General features: G+C 41.6%; 2 protein-coding genes across 7 annotated transcripts; both read left to right on the top strand.

The window, feature by feature from the left end:
* The first annotated feature begins 796 nt into the window (after positions 1-796).
* On the top strand, positions 797-6,981 carry coq2 (coenzyme Q2 4-hydroxybenzoate polyprenyltransferase). Of its 3 annotated transcripts, none has more exons than XM_077601009.1 (9): positions 810-859; positions 942-992; positions 2,177-2,493; positions 2,872-3,038; positions 3,106-3,227; positions 4,664-4,749; positions 4,822-4,955; positions 5,125-5,313; positions 6,200-6,981. In XM_077601009.1, exons 3-9 carry the CDS (start codon positions 2,220-2,222, stop codon positions 6,362-6,364), a joined length of 1,137 nt encoding a protein of 378 aa, XP_077457135.1. In that variant the 5' UTR covers positions 810-859; positions 942-992; positions 2,177-2,219; the 3' UTR covers positions 6,365-6,981. The 3 variants fall into 3 exon arrangements, with proteins under 3 accessions (XP_077457137.1, XP_077457135.1, XP_077457136.1); XM_077601010.1 differs by having other exon boundaries at positions 855-873; XM_077601011.1 differs by lacking the exon at positions 942-992 and having other exon boundaries at positions 797-873.
* A 162-nt stretch (positions 6,982-7,143) lies between these two features.
* Positions 7,144-15,492, top strand: LOC144074533 (LIM/homeobox protein Lhx6-like). 4 transcript variants are annotated; one of them, XM_077601014.1, is made up of 8 exons: positions 7,144-7,727; positions 9,551-9,694; positions 9,761-9,882; positions 10,944-11,164; positions 12,639-12,739; positions 12,915-13,010; positions 13,308-13,479; positions 14,544-15,492. In XM_077601014.1, exons 1-8 carry the CDS (start codon positions 7,725-7,727, stop codon positions 14,609-14,611), a joined length of 927 nt encoding a protein of 308 aa, XP_077457140.1. In that variant the 5' UTR covers positions 7,144-7,724; the 3' UTR covers positions 14,612-15,492. The 4 variants fall into 4 exon arrangements, with proteins under 4 accessions (XP_077457140.1, XP_077457138.1, XP_077457139.1 ...); XM_077601012.1 differs by lacking the exon at positions 7,144-7,727 and having other exon boundaries at positions 9,460-9,694; XM_077601013.1 differs by lacking the exon at positions 7,144-7,727 and having other exon boundaries at positions 9,460-9,694; positions 10,947-11,164.

Genomic DNA, 15,492 nt, shown 5'->3' on the forward strand with positions numbered 1-15,492 from the left:
TGAGCACTGGACGAAGCATTTAAGTTTTTCGTGTTTCTTTTTTTTGCGTTTTCGTGTGAGTGTGCATGGTTGTCCATCTCCTTGTGCCCTATGATTGACTGGCCACCAATTCAGGGTGACCCTGACTCTGGCCCGAAGTCAGCTGGAATAAGCTCCAGCACCCCTCGCAACCCTAATGAGGATAAAGCGGTTCTGAAAATGAGATGAGATGTATCATAATCTAAGTTCAATTTATGTTTATGTTATGTTATAAGCACTCCGCGTAGTACTGAATAATGTATCATTTTAGAATTGAACATCATAACCACAAGATAGTTATTTTGAACTCTGTTAGTAGATGATGAATTAGAACCAATAAAAAAAAAATCCATTGTAATATTTTTTTGTCTTTTGGTGTCTTTTCAGAAGGTGGGAATGAATTAATTTGTATTTAGTTCATTTCTATGAGAAAAGTTGATTTGAGATACGAGTAAATCGACATACGAACTCGGTCCAGGAACGCATTCAGCTCGTATCTCAAGGTATTACTGTAAGTGTACTAGTGAGAAACTAATTGGTCTGGGGGTGCATCTGGAACTTTTTTTTTAACTCATTGTCTGCTACTCACGGTGATAGACGTCCAATCTATTTGAGGTGAAATGGACTGGACATCTACCAGTGAAGTTCATTTAAGTTCACAACTCCAGGATTAAAATTTGAAATGTTTGGAAAAATACATTTAATTGAGTGACTGGCAGCCATCTTGCGTCAGGAACCTTTCCATGGTGAGTAACCTTGTTTCCGTCCGAGGCCATTTTCAAGACGGACCACCAAACAAGGAAGTAACAGGATTTTGTGTTTGTTTTGAAGCAAATGACAGGTTAGACTTTGAAGGTAATTTCTAGACTTTCATGAGAAATCCCTTGCCCTAATTCCACACTTTCTTAACATGTATCACAAAGGCCATCGGACATAAGGAGAAATAAACGGGAAGCAGAGCAGTCTAATTGCGTGTAAGCGAGTTTTTTTATTTGTTATTTGTTGTGTGGTAAATGAACCAGAGTTGCTTTAAAATTCACTGTTTTTACATCGACTGCTTGGTATCGTTGGCATATTACCACTTACGACGCTCAAACCAAATAAAGACATCAACAACTTTACTACAGCTCAATTTGCTTTAATTTTATTTCAAAGATTAATTTTCAAGAAGGGTGGCCCGGCGACTGAGTGGTTAGCGCGTCGGCCTGACAGTGGGGGACCTGGGTTCAAATCCAGGTCGGTCCACCTGTGTGGAGTTTGCATGTTCTCCCCGGGTCCGCGTGGGTTTTCTCCGGGCACTCCGGTTTCCTCCCACATTCCAAGGACATGCATGGTAGGCTGATTGGACACTTTAATTTGCCCCTAGGTATGAGTGTGGGCGTGAATGGTTGTTTGTCTCCTTGTGCCCTGTGATTGGCTGGCCACCGATTCAGGGTGTCCCCCGCCCCTGGCCCGCAGTCAGCTGGGATAGACTCCAGCACCCCCTGGGACCCTGGTGAGGATAAAGTGGTTCAGAAAATGAGATGAGATAATTTACAAGATGTCAATAAGTGTAATATATGTACAACCCATTTGGGCTGGGACCCACTAGTAGATGACCAACCATTTGATGTGGGAATGTTCATTCGAAGCCACCCGATGGTGCAGTGATTCTTCCGCCTGACTTTGGTGCGGGCAGTTTGGGTTCGATTCCCACTTGGTGGCAGTGTGAGTGGTTGTCTGTCTCTTTGTGTGCCCTACGGCTGACTGGTGAGCAGTCTTGGGTGTAGTATAGCTTTCACCCGAAGACAGCTGGGTTAGGCTCCAGCAACTCCTGCAACCATTTTGAGGATGCACAGTATGGAACATGAATGAATGAATGTCGATTCGCTGCCATTCCTTCCATTTTAAATTGATTGGATGTCTATAGTTGTCTATGGCAGTCGAGTTAATACATTGCCAGGGCTTAGATAGAGCTTCAAAATTAGGGGTTTAAGACTCGAGCACAAAGACATGTCAGGCCAACCTTAGTATTTACTGATGTATCATTTGGCGAAAAGCAAAAGACATGCTTGCCATTGTTAGGTTAAACTTCATGACTCAAGGGTTCATCTCCAAAATTTCATACACAACTGATAACAGATGTTTGCTGTTCTTTGTACATGTTTGCGTATCCTAGGCGCACATATGCTGCAACACTGAATAAGACCATAAGGACCACAATGCTGCCAATGAAACCCACCTGCTGGGTTAAGCTTATGGCTCTCAGAAGGTTGAGCTGGAGCCTAACTTGCTCCTCGGGCATCTTCACTCTTCCCCGCGAGGAAAAGCCCCGGTCCCCGTCTTTCCTTGTGCATCCCAGAATCTACGGAAACGTCTTCTCCAATGTCAGTCACGGGAGGAAACGGTTCAGTTCATCTGTGGCAGCCATTGTTGATGCAGCCTGTGCCCCTGTACGACCATATCTGCGCTTAATGAGGCTGGACAAACCAATAGGTGCGTCTCATCACAATACTAGTTGTACATACCGTATTCATTCGGGTATAACGTGCAACATTTTGTACTAAAAATACTGAAGCAAAGTTTGGGTGCGCGTTATACACGAATCTCGGTGAATCACTGCTCTCTCGGTGAAAAAGTCCCTTCTGCAGCCGACAAGAGGAATAAAGAGAATTTTTGTTTTGTTTTCTACATCTTTTGATACTTCACCCACCTTAACGCTGACATTTACGGTAGTAGACGTCAAATCCACTCAAACTGGGAGGCCTGAAAGTGATCATTCAAAAGGCAAAGAATTTATTTTGGGTCACATCTTGTTGAATTTCAGCCATATTCAGGTCACTTCGTGTTGATTTGTGTGCCCGTTTTTGACAGGCACATGGCTGCTGTACCTCCCGTGCACGTGGAGCATCGCGCTGGCCGCCGAGCCGGGCTCCCTTCCGGACATAGGAATGCTAACCCTCTTCGCTACGGGTGCTGTGCTGATGCGAGGGGCCGGCTGCACCATCAACGACATGTGGGACAAAAACTTTGACCAAAAGGTACCGGGCGGGATGTTGGCCCTTTCTTGGATGACAGTTCACTTTTCTGATGCTTTTTATTTTCAAGGTGAGTCGGACGGCCACGCGGCCCATTGCTTGTGGGGACGTTTCCCATTTGCAGGCCTTGGTCTTCCTTGGAGGTCAGCTTTCGCTCGCTCTTGGGGTGCTCCTCTGTCTCAACTACTACAGGTATTGTACACCATGACCACACCTTTGTCATTTAACACAGTTATTAAAGGGCGGTACGCACAGTATGTTGTAATACACAACAGATTGTGTCAAACGCCTTTTTTAACTCACAATGGTGGTGCGTCCCGGGAGGTTAGTGGTTAGTGCGTCGGGCTCACAGGTTTAGGGTCCTGGGCTCGATCCCAGATCAGTCCTCCTGTGTGGAGTTTACATGTTCTCCCCGGGCTTGCGTGGGTTTTCTCTGTGTAATCTGGTTTCTTCCCACATTCCAAAAACATGCATGGTAGGCTGGTTGAGCACTCTATATTGCCCCAAGGTATGAGGGTGAGCGTGAATGTTTGTCCGTCTTCTCGTTTGATTGGCTGGCCACCATGCAGGGTGTAGTCCGACTGGTGCCCAAAGTCAGCTGGGATAGGCTCCAGCGCCCCCCGCGACCCTTGTGAGAATAAGCGTTTCGAAAATGAATGAATTCATAATGGTGCATTAACCAATTGTATTTCAGTTATATTCAGCTGAAACTACAAACAAATTCAAATTTACTGCTTAAGAACTTAACTCAACTCTTTTTCTGAACCACTTTATCCTCATTAGGGTCGCAGGAGTGCTGGAGCCTATCCCAGCTGACTCCGGGGCGGGGGACACCCTGAATCGGTGGCCAGCCAATCGCAGGGCACAAGGAGACGGACAACCATGCACATTCACACCCACACCTAGGGAAAATTTAGAGTGTCCAATCAGCTTACCATGCATGTTTTTGGAATGTGGAAGGAAACTGGAGTACCCAGAGGAAACCCACACAGAACATGCAAACCCCAGACGGATGGACATGACCTGGATTTGAACCCAGGACCCCTGAGCTGTGAGGCCGATGCGCTAACCACTTGCCCCACCGAGCCGCCATGCTTACAAACTGTTTACTTCAAATATTTACTAGTGTCTAGAGAACAAAAGGACCGCTTTCATAAAAATCACAGGGTGCGAAAGCCAATTTGAAATTCTTCCATTTTCATTTGTTAAAGAGAAGATCAGAATTGGATCGCTGTCAGACCCCCAGTCAAATTGGATTTAACAAGGAGTCGTCGCGTTTAGTGATTCTTTCTACCTCAATAGCGTAGTGATGCTGTAGGTAGGTTATAGCCATATTGCCTTGCAATGTCAGTCAACCACATGGCACTCTCTTATCTTCTGTTTTTCCTCGATGAATAACAGGACCCATTTAATCATTTCCCAAATCATCTTTCACTATCCAATTAAATGGAAATGTCAATTATCCATTCCAACAAAAAAGTATGACAAACAGTAAGGTGTGCTCTCCTTTAGAAGACACAAATACACATTTTCGTCTTTAGTTTCAATCATTACAATCACGATGACAATAATTGTAATATTAACTTTTTTTTCAGCTAGTTGTGTCTTTTTTTACTTGTTTTTTATAGCATTGCTTTGGGTGTCGCGTCTTTGCCTCTCGTGTTCACATATCCGCTGATGAAGAGGTTTACTTACTGGCCGCAGTTGGTGCTTGGTGAGAAGTTTTTTATCTCACACATTTTTATTCTTCTAATCATTCTTACATTGTTGCTTGTGTGGTTTGGAGGTCTTGTCTTCAACTGGGGGACGCTGCTGGGCTGGGCCGCTGTCAAGGGGGCCTGCGATTGGTCTGTGTGTCTCCCCCTCTACTTCTCCGGAGTCATGTGGACGCTCATCTACGATACCATTTACGCACATCAGGTGTTTGTTCGGGTTGAATGAATGTCAAACTAAATGTATTATTTTTGCAAATAATGTCAACGGGGACAGAAAATCTAACAGAGAGAGCAGAAAGCAAATGAAAAGATGAAATCAAAGTGGCTTGGAGGGAACATACAAACCAGACCGCATCTGTGTTCTTGCGGCTTAGGATAAGGAGGACGACATCAAGGTAGGCGTCAAGTCGACGGCGCTGAGGTTCGGGGAGCACACCAAACTTTGGTTGACGGGCTTCGCGGCAGCTTCCATAGGTGGACTGGTTGCGGTCGGGATCTCCAACGAGCAGACCCTTCCGTATTACGCCGCCCTCACCGCTGTCGCCCTTCACCTAGTGCGCCAAGTAAGCACATTATTTATTAGTCAAGTCAATTTTTGCATGAACCCAGGTACAGTGGTACCTTGAGATATGAGCTTAATGCGTTCCGGGAATAAGCTCGTTTGTTGATTTACTCGTATCTCAAATCAATGTTTCCCATAGAAATGAACTAAATAGAAATTAATTTGTTCCAACACTGAAAAAACACAAAAAAAACAGGGTATTGAAATGGAAAAACATTTTATTGGTTCTAATTCGCCATCTATTCACAGAGTAACAAATAACTAGCGGTTATGATGTTAAATAGTACTAAAATTAGACAGGTTTCACGGAGGAGAGAGAGGGAGGGACTTTTTGCACGGCAACGCGCTCGTAACATAACATAAACAAATTTAAATGAACTTTGATTATGATATAGACACACACACAAAAATAAGTTTAATCTAACCTTACACTAAACTTAATTCTAATTTTGTTTTACATTTTTATATCGTTCTTCTCCCGGTTTGGCTCTATTTGCCCCGCCTCCACCCTGACTTTCAGCTGCAGTTTTTAAAAGTAACCGATCGAGGGTTGTTTACTTTTGTCTTCCCTTCAAAATATTCCAAAAATGATGCACACACATGTCCTCACAATAGGATAACGCACGACCACTTGCCAACAAGAAGTATCGAGCAAGCTCCGCCATTCGCACTGACTAACGGGGGGAAAACACTGAAAAAAATGCAACGCTCCGCCCAGTGCTCGTAGAGACATTACACGAGGGATGAGGGAGTTGCGACGGGAAAGACAGTGCCCATGATGTTCTTACTCTTATCTCAAATTGCTCGTATGTCGGGGCACTCGTATGTCAAGGTATTACTGTATATGTATAGAGTCTGTACTATTCATTTTTATGTCAATTTTCTAGATTTATAGTCTGGACATGGACAAGCCAGAGGATTGCTGGAGGAAGTTTGTATCAAACAGAAACCTGGGACTTATACTACTATTAGGAATCATTGTTGGAAATCTGTGGAAACAGACACAATATCATGGAGAGCCGAGTGATTCTAATGCCGGCCCAGTGCCCTAGTTGTTAGCGCATCGGCCTCACACTTCTGTGATTGAGGCTTCGATCCGAGGTGTGTCCTCACTGTGTGAAGTTTGCATGTTCTCCCCGGGCTTGCGTGGGTTTTCTCCGGGTACTCCGGTTTCCTCCCACATCCCAAACACATGCATTGTAGGCTGCTTGAATACTATAAATTGCCCTTAGCTATTGGCGGGATAGCAGTCACCGGCGAAATATGAGCGTGACAGGCTGGCCAAAAAACCCCTTTGCGGGCACTTTTTCATCTTTCTGAAGCACTATGGCGGAGCCACTCCAGTGGTGAGTTCCTGATTTGTGTACCTTTGACCTTTGTTCGTCAGGGCATTGTGCACCAATCTGGTATCTTAGATGTGCAATCAGTGGAATGCAGTCAGGTGCTTCTTGTTTCAGCAGAAATCTGATTAGTTAAACTGTATGTGCTGCATCAGTTGGAACAAAAACCTATACCCACAGCGGCTCTCGAGGACCGGATTGCCCAGGTCTGGTCTATGGTGTAGTCTGCCTTTAACCTGGCGACAGCTGGGTTAGGCACCAGCAACCCTTTTGAGGATGGGCGGTATGGAAGATAAATGAATAAATAAGTTTTTGTCAAAATACCGCAATTCTAAAGTTTCCTACACTTATTTAAACATCATCTTTTGACCCCTGATTTGACAAAAACAGATTCAGTGTTTAATTGACTAGCTGAGAAGTGCACAGAATGTAGGCTGAATCTCTTGTGCAGGCCATACTCAATATTATTTTCTGAATTTGCTGCAGACTAAAAAATGGGCTCTTTGGACTCTAATGCAGACTTTCATTTCATAATTACAGTGGCACAGTGGTAAATCTTGTAATATCAAAACTTTATATTGCCACATGCCTTCCCCCCCCTCTTTCTTTGTGTGGTCCTAATGCTCCGTCGACTACCTTAAGTGCAAGTTGTCATTGAATGCAGCTTTAATAACCCCCAAAAAGTGGGACAATCAAGCTCTTTTCATGGGCTACTATTGTCTATCGTCAATAGCCCAATCTGCATTTGCAGCCTCTTGACTTTTTTTTTTCACGTGCACTTTGAATGACGAAATGGGCTATTAACATGCTTTCCCCCGTCGTTCTTGATTGGCACATGAAATTGACACTCTCCTTTCAATCCATCACTAATTGCGAGCGTATTTTCTCTTTTAATCGATACGATTTTGTCGTCTAATTGTGTCTCATTGTCTTGGGCTGGGTTTAAATGCAGCAGGGCGAGGGGTTTGGGGAGTTATTTTATTTTCAGGGGCGCCGGAAGTAAAATGTGCAAAAGGAGCCGCACTGTCTGTGCGTTATTACTGGCAAGCGGGCAAGCTCCAAAGGACAAAATATGGTGAGTGGCTTTGCTTTGAAAAGGAAGAAATAACCATTGAAAATGCAGTAAAAAAAATACTCGAGTGGGAAATAAAATAATTATTCTTAAATCATGCTCAAATTGTATTTGAACTGTTAAAAAAAACAACAACATTAATTTAAAAGATTGCAGTGATTTTGAGAGAGTCAGAATGTTTAAACTGTCACTCATTTTATCAGTTATTTTAGGGCTTAAATGAAAAAAAAAACCTTATTTTACCATTTTAAATCTTATGACATGAGTTTGCATTTTGTTACATGTGCTCAATATATGTTTACATTTAGACATTTATTTTTCACCTTTAACCCTTTCGAGGAAAGTGGTCACTACAGGGGACAGCTAGTATATTCAAAAGTTGACACTGAAGACTATTTTTGCTCTTATAAATGAATAAATAAATAAATATCAGACTTTATTATTGTGAAGTTATCACTCATATTGATTTGTTTTAGTTTAGTTCTAAATAAACTACCATATTTATGAATAAGCATATAAATTATTAAAATAATATTAAAACTAAATAAAATAAACAAGAATAAAAACAGAAATACATACACACTGGTTACAGTCCCAAGTAACAGTCTAAAGCTGATTTTTTCCCCAAGTAGGCTATTGATGTCAATCAATGTTCTATTCACTTAAATTGGGAGGAATGGCTTGGAACGCTCATCTATGAGTGTCAATGACAATGCTAGATGTCCAATTCATAATGCCTGGGACGGGTCGGCAAATGGCATCTGATGAGTTCAAAGAGTGTCCTGTAAGTGTTAAAAAATAATAATACAAATAATTGAAAAAAATGGAGCGTTTAGTGCATTGGCCTCACAGTTCTGGGGTTGATGGTTTGATCCCAGGTCGGTCCTCAATGTGTGGAGTTTGCATGTTTCCATAAATGTATAAGATTGTAAAACATATATTTTTATGTGCAGCATATACATGCATGTTAGGCTGGTTGAACACTCTAAATTGCCCCTAGGTATGAGTATGTACGTGAATGGTTGTCCGTCTCCTTGTGCCTTGCGATTGGCTGGCCATTCTGGGTGTCCCCTGCTGGGCACCCATAGTCATTTGGGACCTATCCCAGCACCCAGCTCCAGCACCCCCCCCCCCCCCCCCCCCCATCATTGAGAGGATAAGCTGTTTGGAAAATGAATCCATTTTATAAAGCATATGTTATACATAATTTCTATATAGATTTTATTTTAAATACAGTATTGTATGTTTAGTGTAGATTTTTTTCAAACATACTTTTATTTTAAAATTCCATCTTTTTTTAGTTATTTAGTTTTAATATTTTCTCGCCTTAGTAAAGCAATGTTTTCAATTTAACTACATATTTTAGAAAATGTCATTAATACATATGGCCTGTAAGATTTATTCATTCATTCATTTTCTGAAGCACTTTTTCCTCACTAGGGTCGCGGGGGGTGCTGGAGCCTATCCCAGCTGACTTTGGGCCAGAGGCGGGGGACAAAATGAGATTATATATATATATTATATACATACATATATATGTATGTGTGTATATATATATATGTATGTGTGTATATATATATGTGTATATATATGTATGTGTATATATATATATATATATATATATATATATATATATATATATATATATATACATATATGCATATATATACATATATGCATATATATATATATATATACATATATATATACATGTGTATATATACACATACGTATACAGAATACAAATTCATTTTATGGCGTACTTGATACATACGTATACTAGTTCTAACTACTCAACTGTCAACTGTCCGACCTTTGCGCCGCAGTACGAGCCGGAGGTGAAGCCCGAGGCCCGGGTGGCCAGCCCTCCGCAGGCCGCCTGTCGGTGCTTTCCTCCAGGGGCTGACGTGCCTCGACGGCGGCTGTGCGTCAGCTGCGGTGCGGACATCCACGACCGATACCTGCTCGAGGTCGGTCCACGTACGATGAATTTCACTGCTTGTGAAGGCATAATAATGGTATACTTTGTGTGTCAGGTAAACGAGCACCACTGGCATTTGGGCTGCCTTGAGTGCTCCGTCTGCAGGACTTCGCTTCGCCGGCAGAGCACTTGCTATGTCAAGAACAAACAAGTCTACTGCAAATTAGACTACTTTAGGTAAGACACAGCAACAAGCAAATGAGTTCCAGGGCCATCACAAACAATTCATTTTTAAGTTAACTCACTACCAATTATTTTTGTTGATAGCTCGACTTATTAGTTCTTATTGTGTTATATTTACCTCCACCACTAGGTGAAACCTACAGAAGTGGAGGTCATTTGTGTTTACGATAACCCATGATGGAATAAATATATTATCAAATTTGCAGGATATGAGGTGTTTGAATTTTGGGGTTACAGAGATCAGAAAAGAAATATTATGATAACTGTTAGACGTTAAGTTTTAGCATCTGACTCCAATTCCTAAATCTCGTCTAACAATGTTGCATATTCAGCATTGGAGGAGACAGACCGGGGTTTAGCGGGTTAATCCACAGATGATTTATTCTTGACAAATTGATCTATACAGAGCTCCGGGTCCCCCTCCCAAACATAAACCAGCTGAGCGTCTCTGTGCACAGTGGAGGATGAGAAAGACAATGCCCAAACCCGAGTTTGCCCAGTTATAATAATACAAATATGAATATTCATTAGCTGATTAACAATAAGATGGTGACTGGTCCATGACTGTCTTGAAAGGTGCCATCCTTCTTCGGATTTTCCACTGTCTGTCCACTCGCTTCCGTAACTCCGCTGGCCTTGGAGCTCCACTCCTTATCAGCTTGGCATTGTATGGAAGCTGTCTGTAATCAACCTCAAAAGAATCTCAGACAGAGAGCCTTTGTTCATTGTTCTCCAACAAAAATCAATAAAAGTCCGGGAAATTTGCAGCTTTTCTTTAGCCTAATAATTACTAGGGCATCAAGTATGACTAAATAGTAATTCGCAGTTTGTATTTAGGGAATTTGAGCAACGATTTAAATGGTAATTATCAATAACCTTCCGGGCGACCAAAAGACCGGCGGCCAAAAGATCGGCGACCAATCGTCCGTGTACCAGTATATCAGCCCTGTCACCCGTAAATGAAAACATCTGGGGGCTTTTCAGTACACTTAGTAGTAGTAGACTTGTAGAATAAATGGAGGTATTTTTTTGAGCAACGTACTGATGTGTTGCAGCAGGTTTGGCAGCCGGTGTGCGCAGTGCGGGCGTCAGGTGCACGCCAGCGACTGGGTACGGCGTGCGCGGGACAGCGTCTACCACCTGGCCTGCTTCGCCTGCTTCTCTTGCAAACGCCAGCTCTCCACGGGAGAGGAGTTTGGCCTGCTGGAGGGCAGGGTGCTCTGCCGCCTCCACTATGACGCTGTCGTCGACAACCTGCGCCAGGCTGCCAGAAATGGTACATTCAGAATATGAATATGATCTAAATACATTTTGCAAAGTAAAAGCCAATGTTTTGTAATATCTTCCTTAAATGGCATATCCATGTCATTTCATCAAAGACTACAGGAATTGGAAAATATATTTATTCTTATTCTGTTAATTCTTCATTCATCCAGTTCCCAACTGCTGAAGCTCCAGCTACTACCGTATTTTCTCGCATATAAGCCGCATTTGTAACAAAAAAAAATGATGACTGAATCAAGGGTAAGGCTTATATGCGCACAAGACTTACAGCGTTGCTATACTCTTTTTCACCAGTATATGTCTGCAAATTAACATTTATTATTTGTGGTTATTTTCTGTTTTGCAGTAAGCAAACAACCATTACTGGATGAATTACTAACTTCCTTATGATATTGGCCCTAATAATGTGCTTTTGATTCATACAGTATCTCAGAAATATAACGTGCGATGATTAATATTTTCCCTTCAAAGTAACACATTTGCACTCCCTATTTTAACCATGAATATGGAGATTTTAAGGCAATTTTAAGGGTGTGTCTTAGACGCGGCGGCGGCTTATATGCGAGAAAATATGGTAATTGGTTACTATCCAATTGCAGGGCAAAAGGATACGGACAAGCATTTACGCTCAAACTCTTACCTAGGGTCAATTTCGAGTGTTAAACCAGTCTACCCCGCATGTTTTTGGGCTGTGGCAGGAAACTGGAGCACCCGGAGAAAACCCTCGCAGGCACAGGGAGAACATGCAAATTCCATACAGGAAAACTAGCCCCCACCAGGGATTGAAGCCTCAATTTTAGAACTAGGAGGCAGACATTCTAACCACTTTAGCACTTGTCTGTCTGAAATTCTTCAAAGAGAAATCTTTGAAAAAACATTTCGATTTTTTTCTTTTTAGGAAAAACTTTAATAAAAAAAAGATAGATACGAACAGTTTAACCTTTTTCTAATTTCACATTCATTTTCCTCCCAAATTTTGATTTTTAAACAATAAAGAGAAAGGAAAGAGAATATTTACTTGACCCAAAATTTGATTTTTAAACAATAAAGAGAAATGAAAGAGAATATTTACTTATCCCAAAATTTGATTTTTAAACAATAGAGAAATGAAACAGAATATTTACTTGTTTTTTAACACAAAATAGACTAAAAATATGATAATATAAAAAAAGTCTATAACGCTATGTTGTTTAAAAAAAAAGTCAAGTTGCTTTCATTTATTTTGTTTTGGTAATTACATTAATGTTAAAAAAGGCTATTTTATTATGTACAAAAATAAGACATTTTTGCAACCTAGAGGTTTAAAAAAGGAAGGATTGATTTGGTTCTCCGTAATTAGCTTCCACTGATGCCGCAAGAGCCGTCCAATCTATTTTGAATGGCAGGGCAAATTCAAATTGGATATTTCAATGCCAACCATCGCATTTTCTAAATCTGACAATCAGTTGACTTGGGTTTCACTGCAGGAACAGGCCTGACCCTTGAGGGGGCCCTGCCCTGTGACCATGACTGCCAACCCAAGCCCACCAAGAGAGCACGGACATCATTCACGGCAGAGCAGCTGCAGGTAGGCCCAACCCGGGGTCCTATCTTACTTTTTATTGTTCAAGCTACTTCAAATTAAGCCTATGAAACACATTATTCACGTTACGGTATTTCACGTTAGTATAATGGAATTGTGGCAGCAATTTAACACCAAACTATCTCACTGCTCTTTCATGAAAATATCCGTCTTTTTTCAGGTGATGCAGAGCCACTTTGCCCGAGACAACAACCCTGATGCAGTAACGCTGGAGAAAGTGGCGGCAATTACAGGACTAAGTCGGCGGGTCATACAGGTACCAACCTTCACTGTAACTCAGTGGTCCTCAAACTATTCCAGAAAGGGCCGCAATGGGTGCGGGTTTTCGTTCCAACCTGTAAGAGGAAACCTTTCCACCAATCTGGTATCCTAGAAGTGCAATCAGTGGATTGCAGTCAGGTGCTTCTTTTTTCAGCAGAAACCTCATTGGTTAAACTGTTTGTGTTGGATCGATTGGAACAAAAACCTGCACCCACAGTGGCCCTCGAGGACCGGTTTGGAGACCTCTCCTGTAACTGGTTAAAGCGGCTATATGATGCGGGATTGGTGGCAGGTTTGGTTCCAAAATTGCCGCGCTCGACACAAAAAGCAGCCACCAATTGCTCCGCCCTCTATCAGTGGATTTCCCCGTCAAAGCTCCTCCTCCTTCTCTTCCACTTTCCTGAGGGATGACCACAACCAATTGTCTCCCTTCACCAGCCAGGGCAGACCTCTATACATGGAAAGTAATACATTTTATGGGGCTACTGCTACCTACTTACTACTCTTTCGCCATTCTTTGTTAATGATTAAAAAATAGAGATCGACCGATTATCGCCGCCGATATTTGGCAGTTCGACGTATATAAGGCTTTTTTTTTAAATCCGAACAGCCGATATGAAGACATCGATTTGAAAGTGGGTTATTTTGGCTCAGATGCAGCTACACTTTGTTTCTCTCTCCTGCCTGCTGTTTCATGCTCCATTCACAGTTACACCTATTATAAACGGTACTCGGCCGTTTAGTCGCCGGACTTTTGGTCGCCGGACTTTTGGTCGCCGGACTTTTGGTCGCCGGACTTTTGGTCGCCGGACTTTCTGTCGCCGGACTTTTGGTCGCCGGACGTTTGGTCGCCGGACGTTTGGTCGCCGGACGTTTGGTCGCCCGGAAGGTTATTGATAATTACCATTTAAAAATGTTGCTCAAATTCCCTAAATACAAACTGTGAATTATTATTTAGTCATACTTAATGCCCTATTAATTATTAGGCTAAAGAAAAGCTCCAAATTTCCCGTACTTTTATTGTGTTTTGTTGGAGAACTTGTTAAGACCCTGACTGACGTCCCTTCCTAAGGGGACAACTCATGTACATACAAACTCTTATACACTCACACGTCCGCTCAGTGAAACTGCTCAGGGCCATTGTTGGCTTTTATTGATGCGTAGACCGTGTTGTTTTACCTTGTTTTGTCGCCGGACTTTTGGTCGCCTGTTGTTTGGGTCCGGGCGACCAAACGTCCGGCGACCAAACGTCCGGCGACCAAACATCCAGTCACGATCATAAACTACCTGTCACAGCTGCTCAGTAAGGAATCATTTATCTTAAACATATCAAGAGACTTGCTGCAACTATGCTTCAATTCGGTGTCCTTTGTTGGTAAAGAGACACGTCTTAGCTGTCCTTTCTCCGAAATTAGAGCGGAGTTATCGGGTTTCTCTAACTACTACATCGGTCCTGAAAAAACTAAATCGGTCGATCTCTACAAGAAAAATACTAGCTGTAATGGAGGCCCATTTCTGTTGTCTGTAGGTCATCACATCACAGCAGTTGCAGCCCACCCGGGGCTTCCTCTCTCGCGACTGCCCATCAGCCGCTAAAATCCTGCATCCACTCTCCTACGATAATATGTAGTAGTATATTCCAACAATAGATATTTATTTATTTTGATATTTACTTTTTTGTTTTTGTTTTTACTGACAACTTAACTTCAATAAATACATGCGTATATGCTAATTGATTAAATGTGTTCCCAATGCATTTACTGCCATTGACAACAATCAATGCCCGATTCATTTAAACTGGGAGGGCTGGCTGTGAATGCTGGCATCTTAGTGCCATGACGTCCAATCCATTTTGACTGGGATGGGCGAATGAACAAAATCAAAATATCGATGTCAAAATGCATTAGACCTCTACGCAATGGCAGCCAATGATTTAAACATGGTATCATATTACAGTGCTTTTTGTTTTATGTCTTCATTTCAAGATTTATTTAAATTATGTTTTTATTTAATTATTCATTAATATATTTATTTTATCTATTAATTTTTCAGTATTTATGTCATTTCTAAATTTGTTGTTTTTATTTATTTGTTACAAAAGGTATACGATCTTTTATTTTTTCATTGTTATTATTTGTGATTGGCTGGTCACCAATTCATAATTTGGAGTTGTTTAGATTTGTGTTTATGTGCATGTGTTCGTGTGCTTTGTCTGTTAGCTTCCTCCTCACACTTCCTGCGTGAATAGAAAACGTTTTTTCATGCTTGTTATTCATTTCAACACATTATTAAATCATTTTCTTATCATTTCTCTCATTTTTGGGTGTCTTGAAGCATTAGTTGGTAGTTTTTTGAGGACCATAGAATAAATTTGAGAATTTACATATAATATATTGTTCTATATTTATGAAAAATCCATGTCAGAAAACAAGTTCTGGAATCAATTAATCAAAGAATTAAAAAGAGCTACCACTGAA

This window comes from Stigmatopora argus, chromosome 5 (genome assembly GCF_051989625.1).
Source record: "Stigmatopora argus isolate UIUO_Sarg chromosome 5, RoL_Sarg_1.0, whole genome shotgun sequence".
NCBI classification, from domain to species: domain Eukaryota; kingdom Metazoa; phylum Chordata; class Actinopteri; order Syngnathiformes; family Syngnathidae; genus Stigmatopora; species Stigmatopora argus.

Bases quoted from the DNA above. Each gene is read 5' to 3' on its own strand.
- coq2 (XM_077601011.1), top strand. From the start codon at position 2,220: ATGCTGCCAATGAAACCCACCTGCTGGGTTAAGCTTATGGCTCTCAGA. The intron at 2,494-2,871 runs GTGCGTCTCATC...CGTTTTTGACAG, and splicing joins GAGGCTGGACAAACCAATAG to GCACATGGCTGCTGTACCTC. The intron at 4,956-5,124 runs GTGTTTGTTCGG...CTTGCGGCTTAG, and splicing joins ATACCATTTACGCACATCAG to GATAAGGAGGACGACATCAA.
- LOC144074533 (XM_077601012.1), top strand. From the start codon at position 9,479: ATGGCGTACTTGATACATACGTATACTAGTTCTAACTACTCAACTGTC. The intron at 9,695-9,760 runs GTCGGTCCACGT...TTTGTGTGTCAG, and splicing joins ACGACCGATACCTGCTCGAG to GTAAACGAGCACCACTGGCA. The intron at 13,480-14,543 runs GTAATACATTTT...TGTTGTCTGTAG, and splicing joins CAGACCTCTATACATGGAAA to GTCATCACATCACAGCAGTT.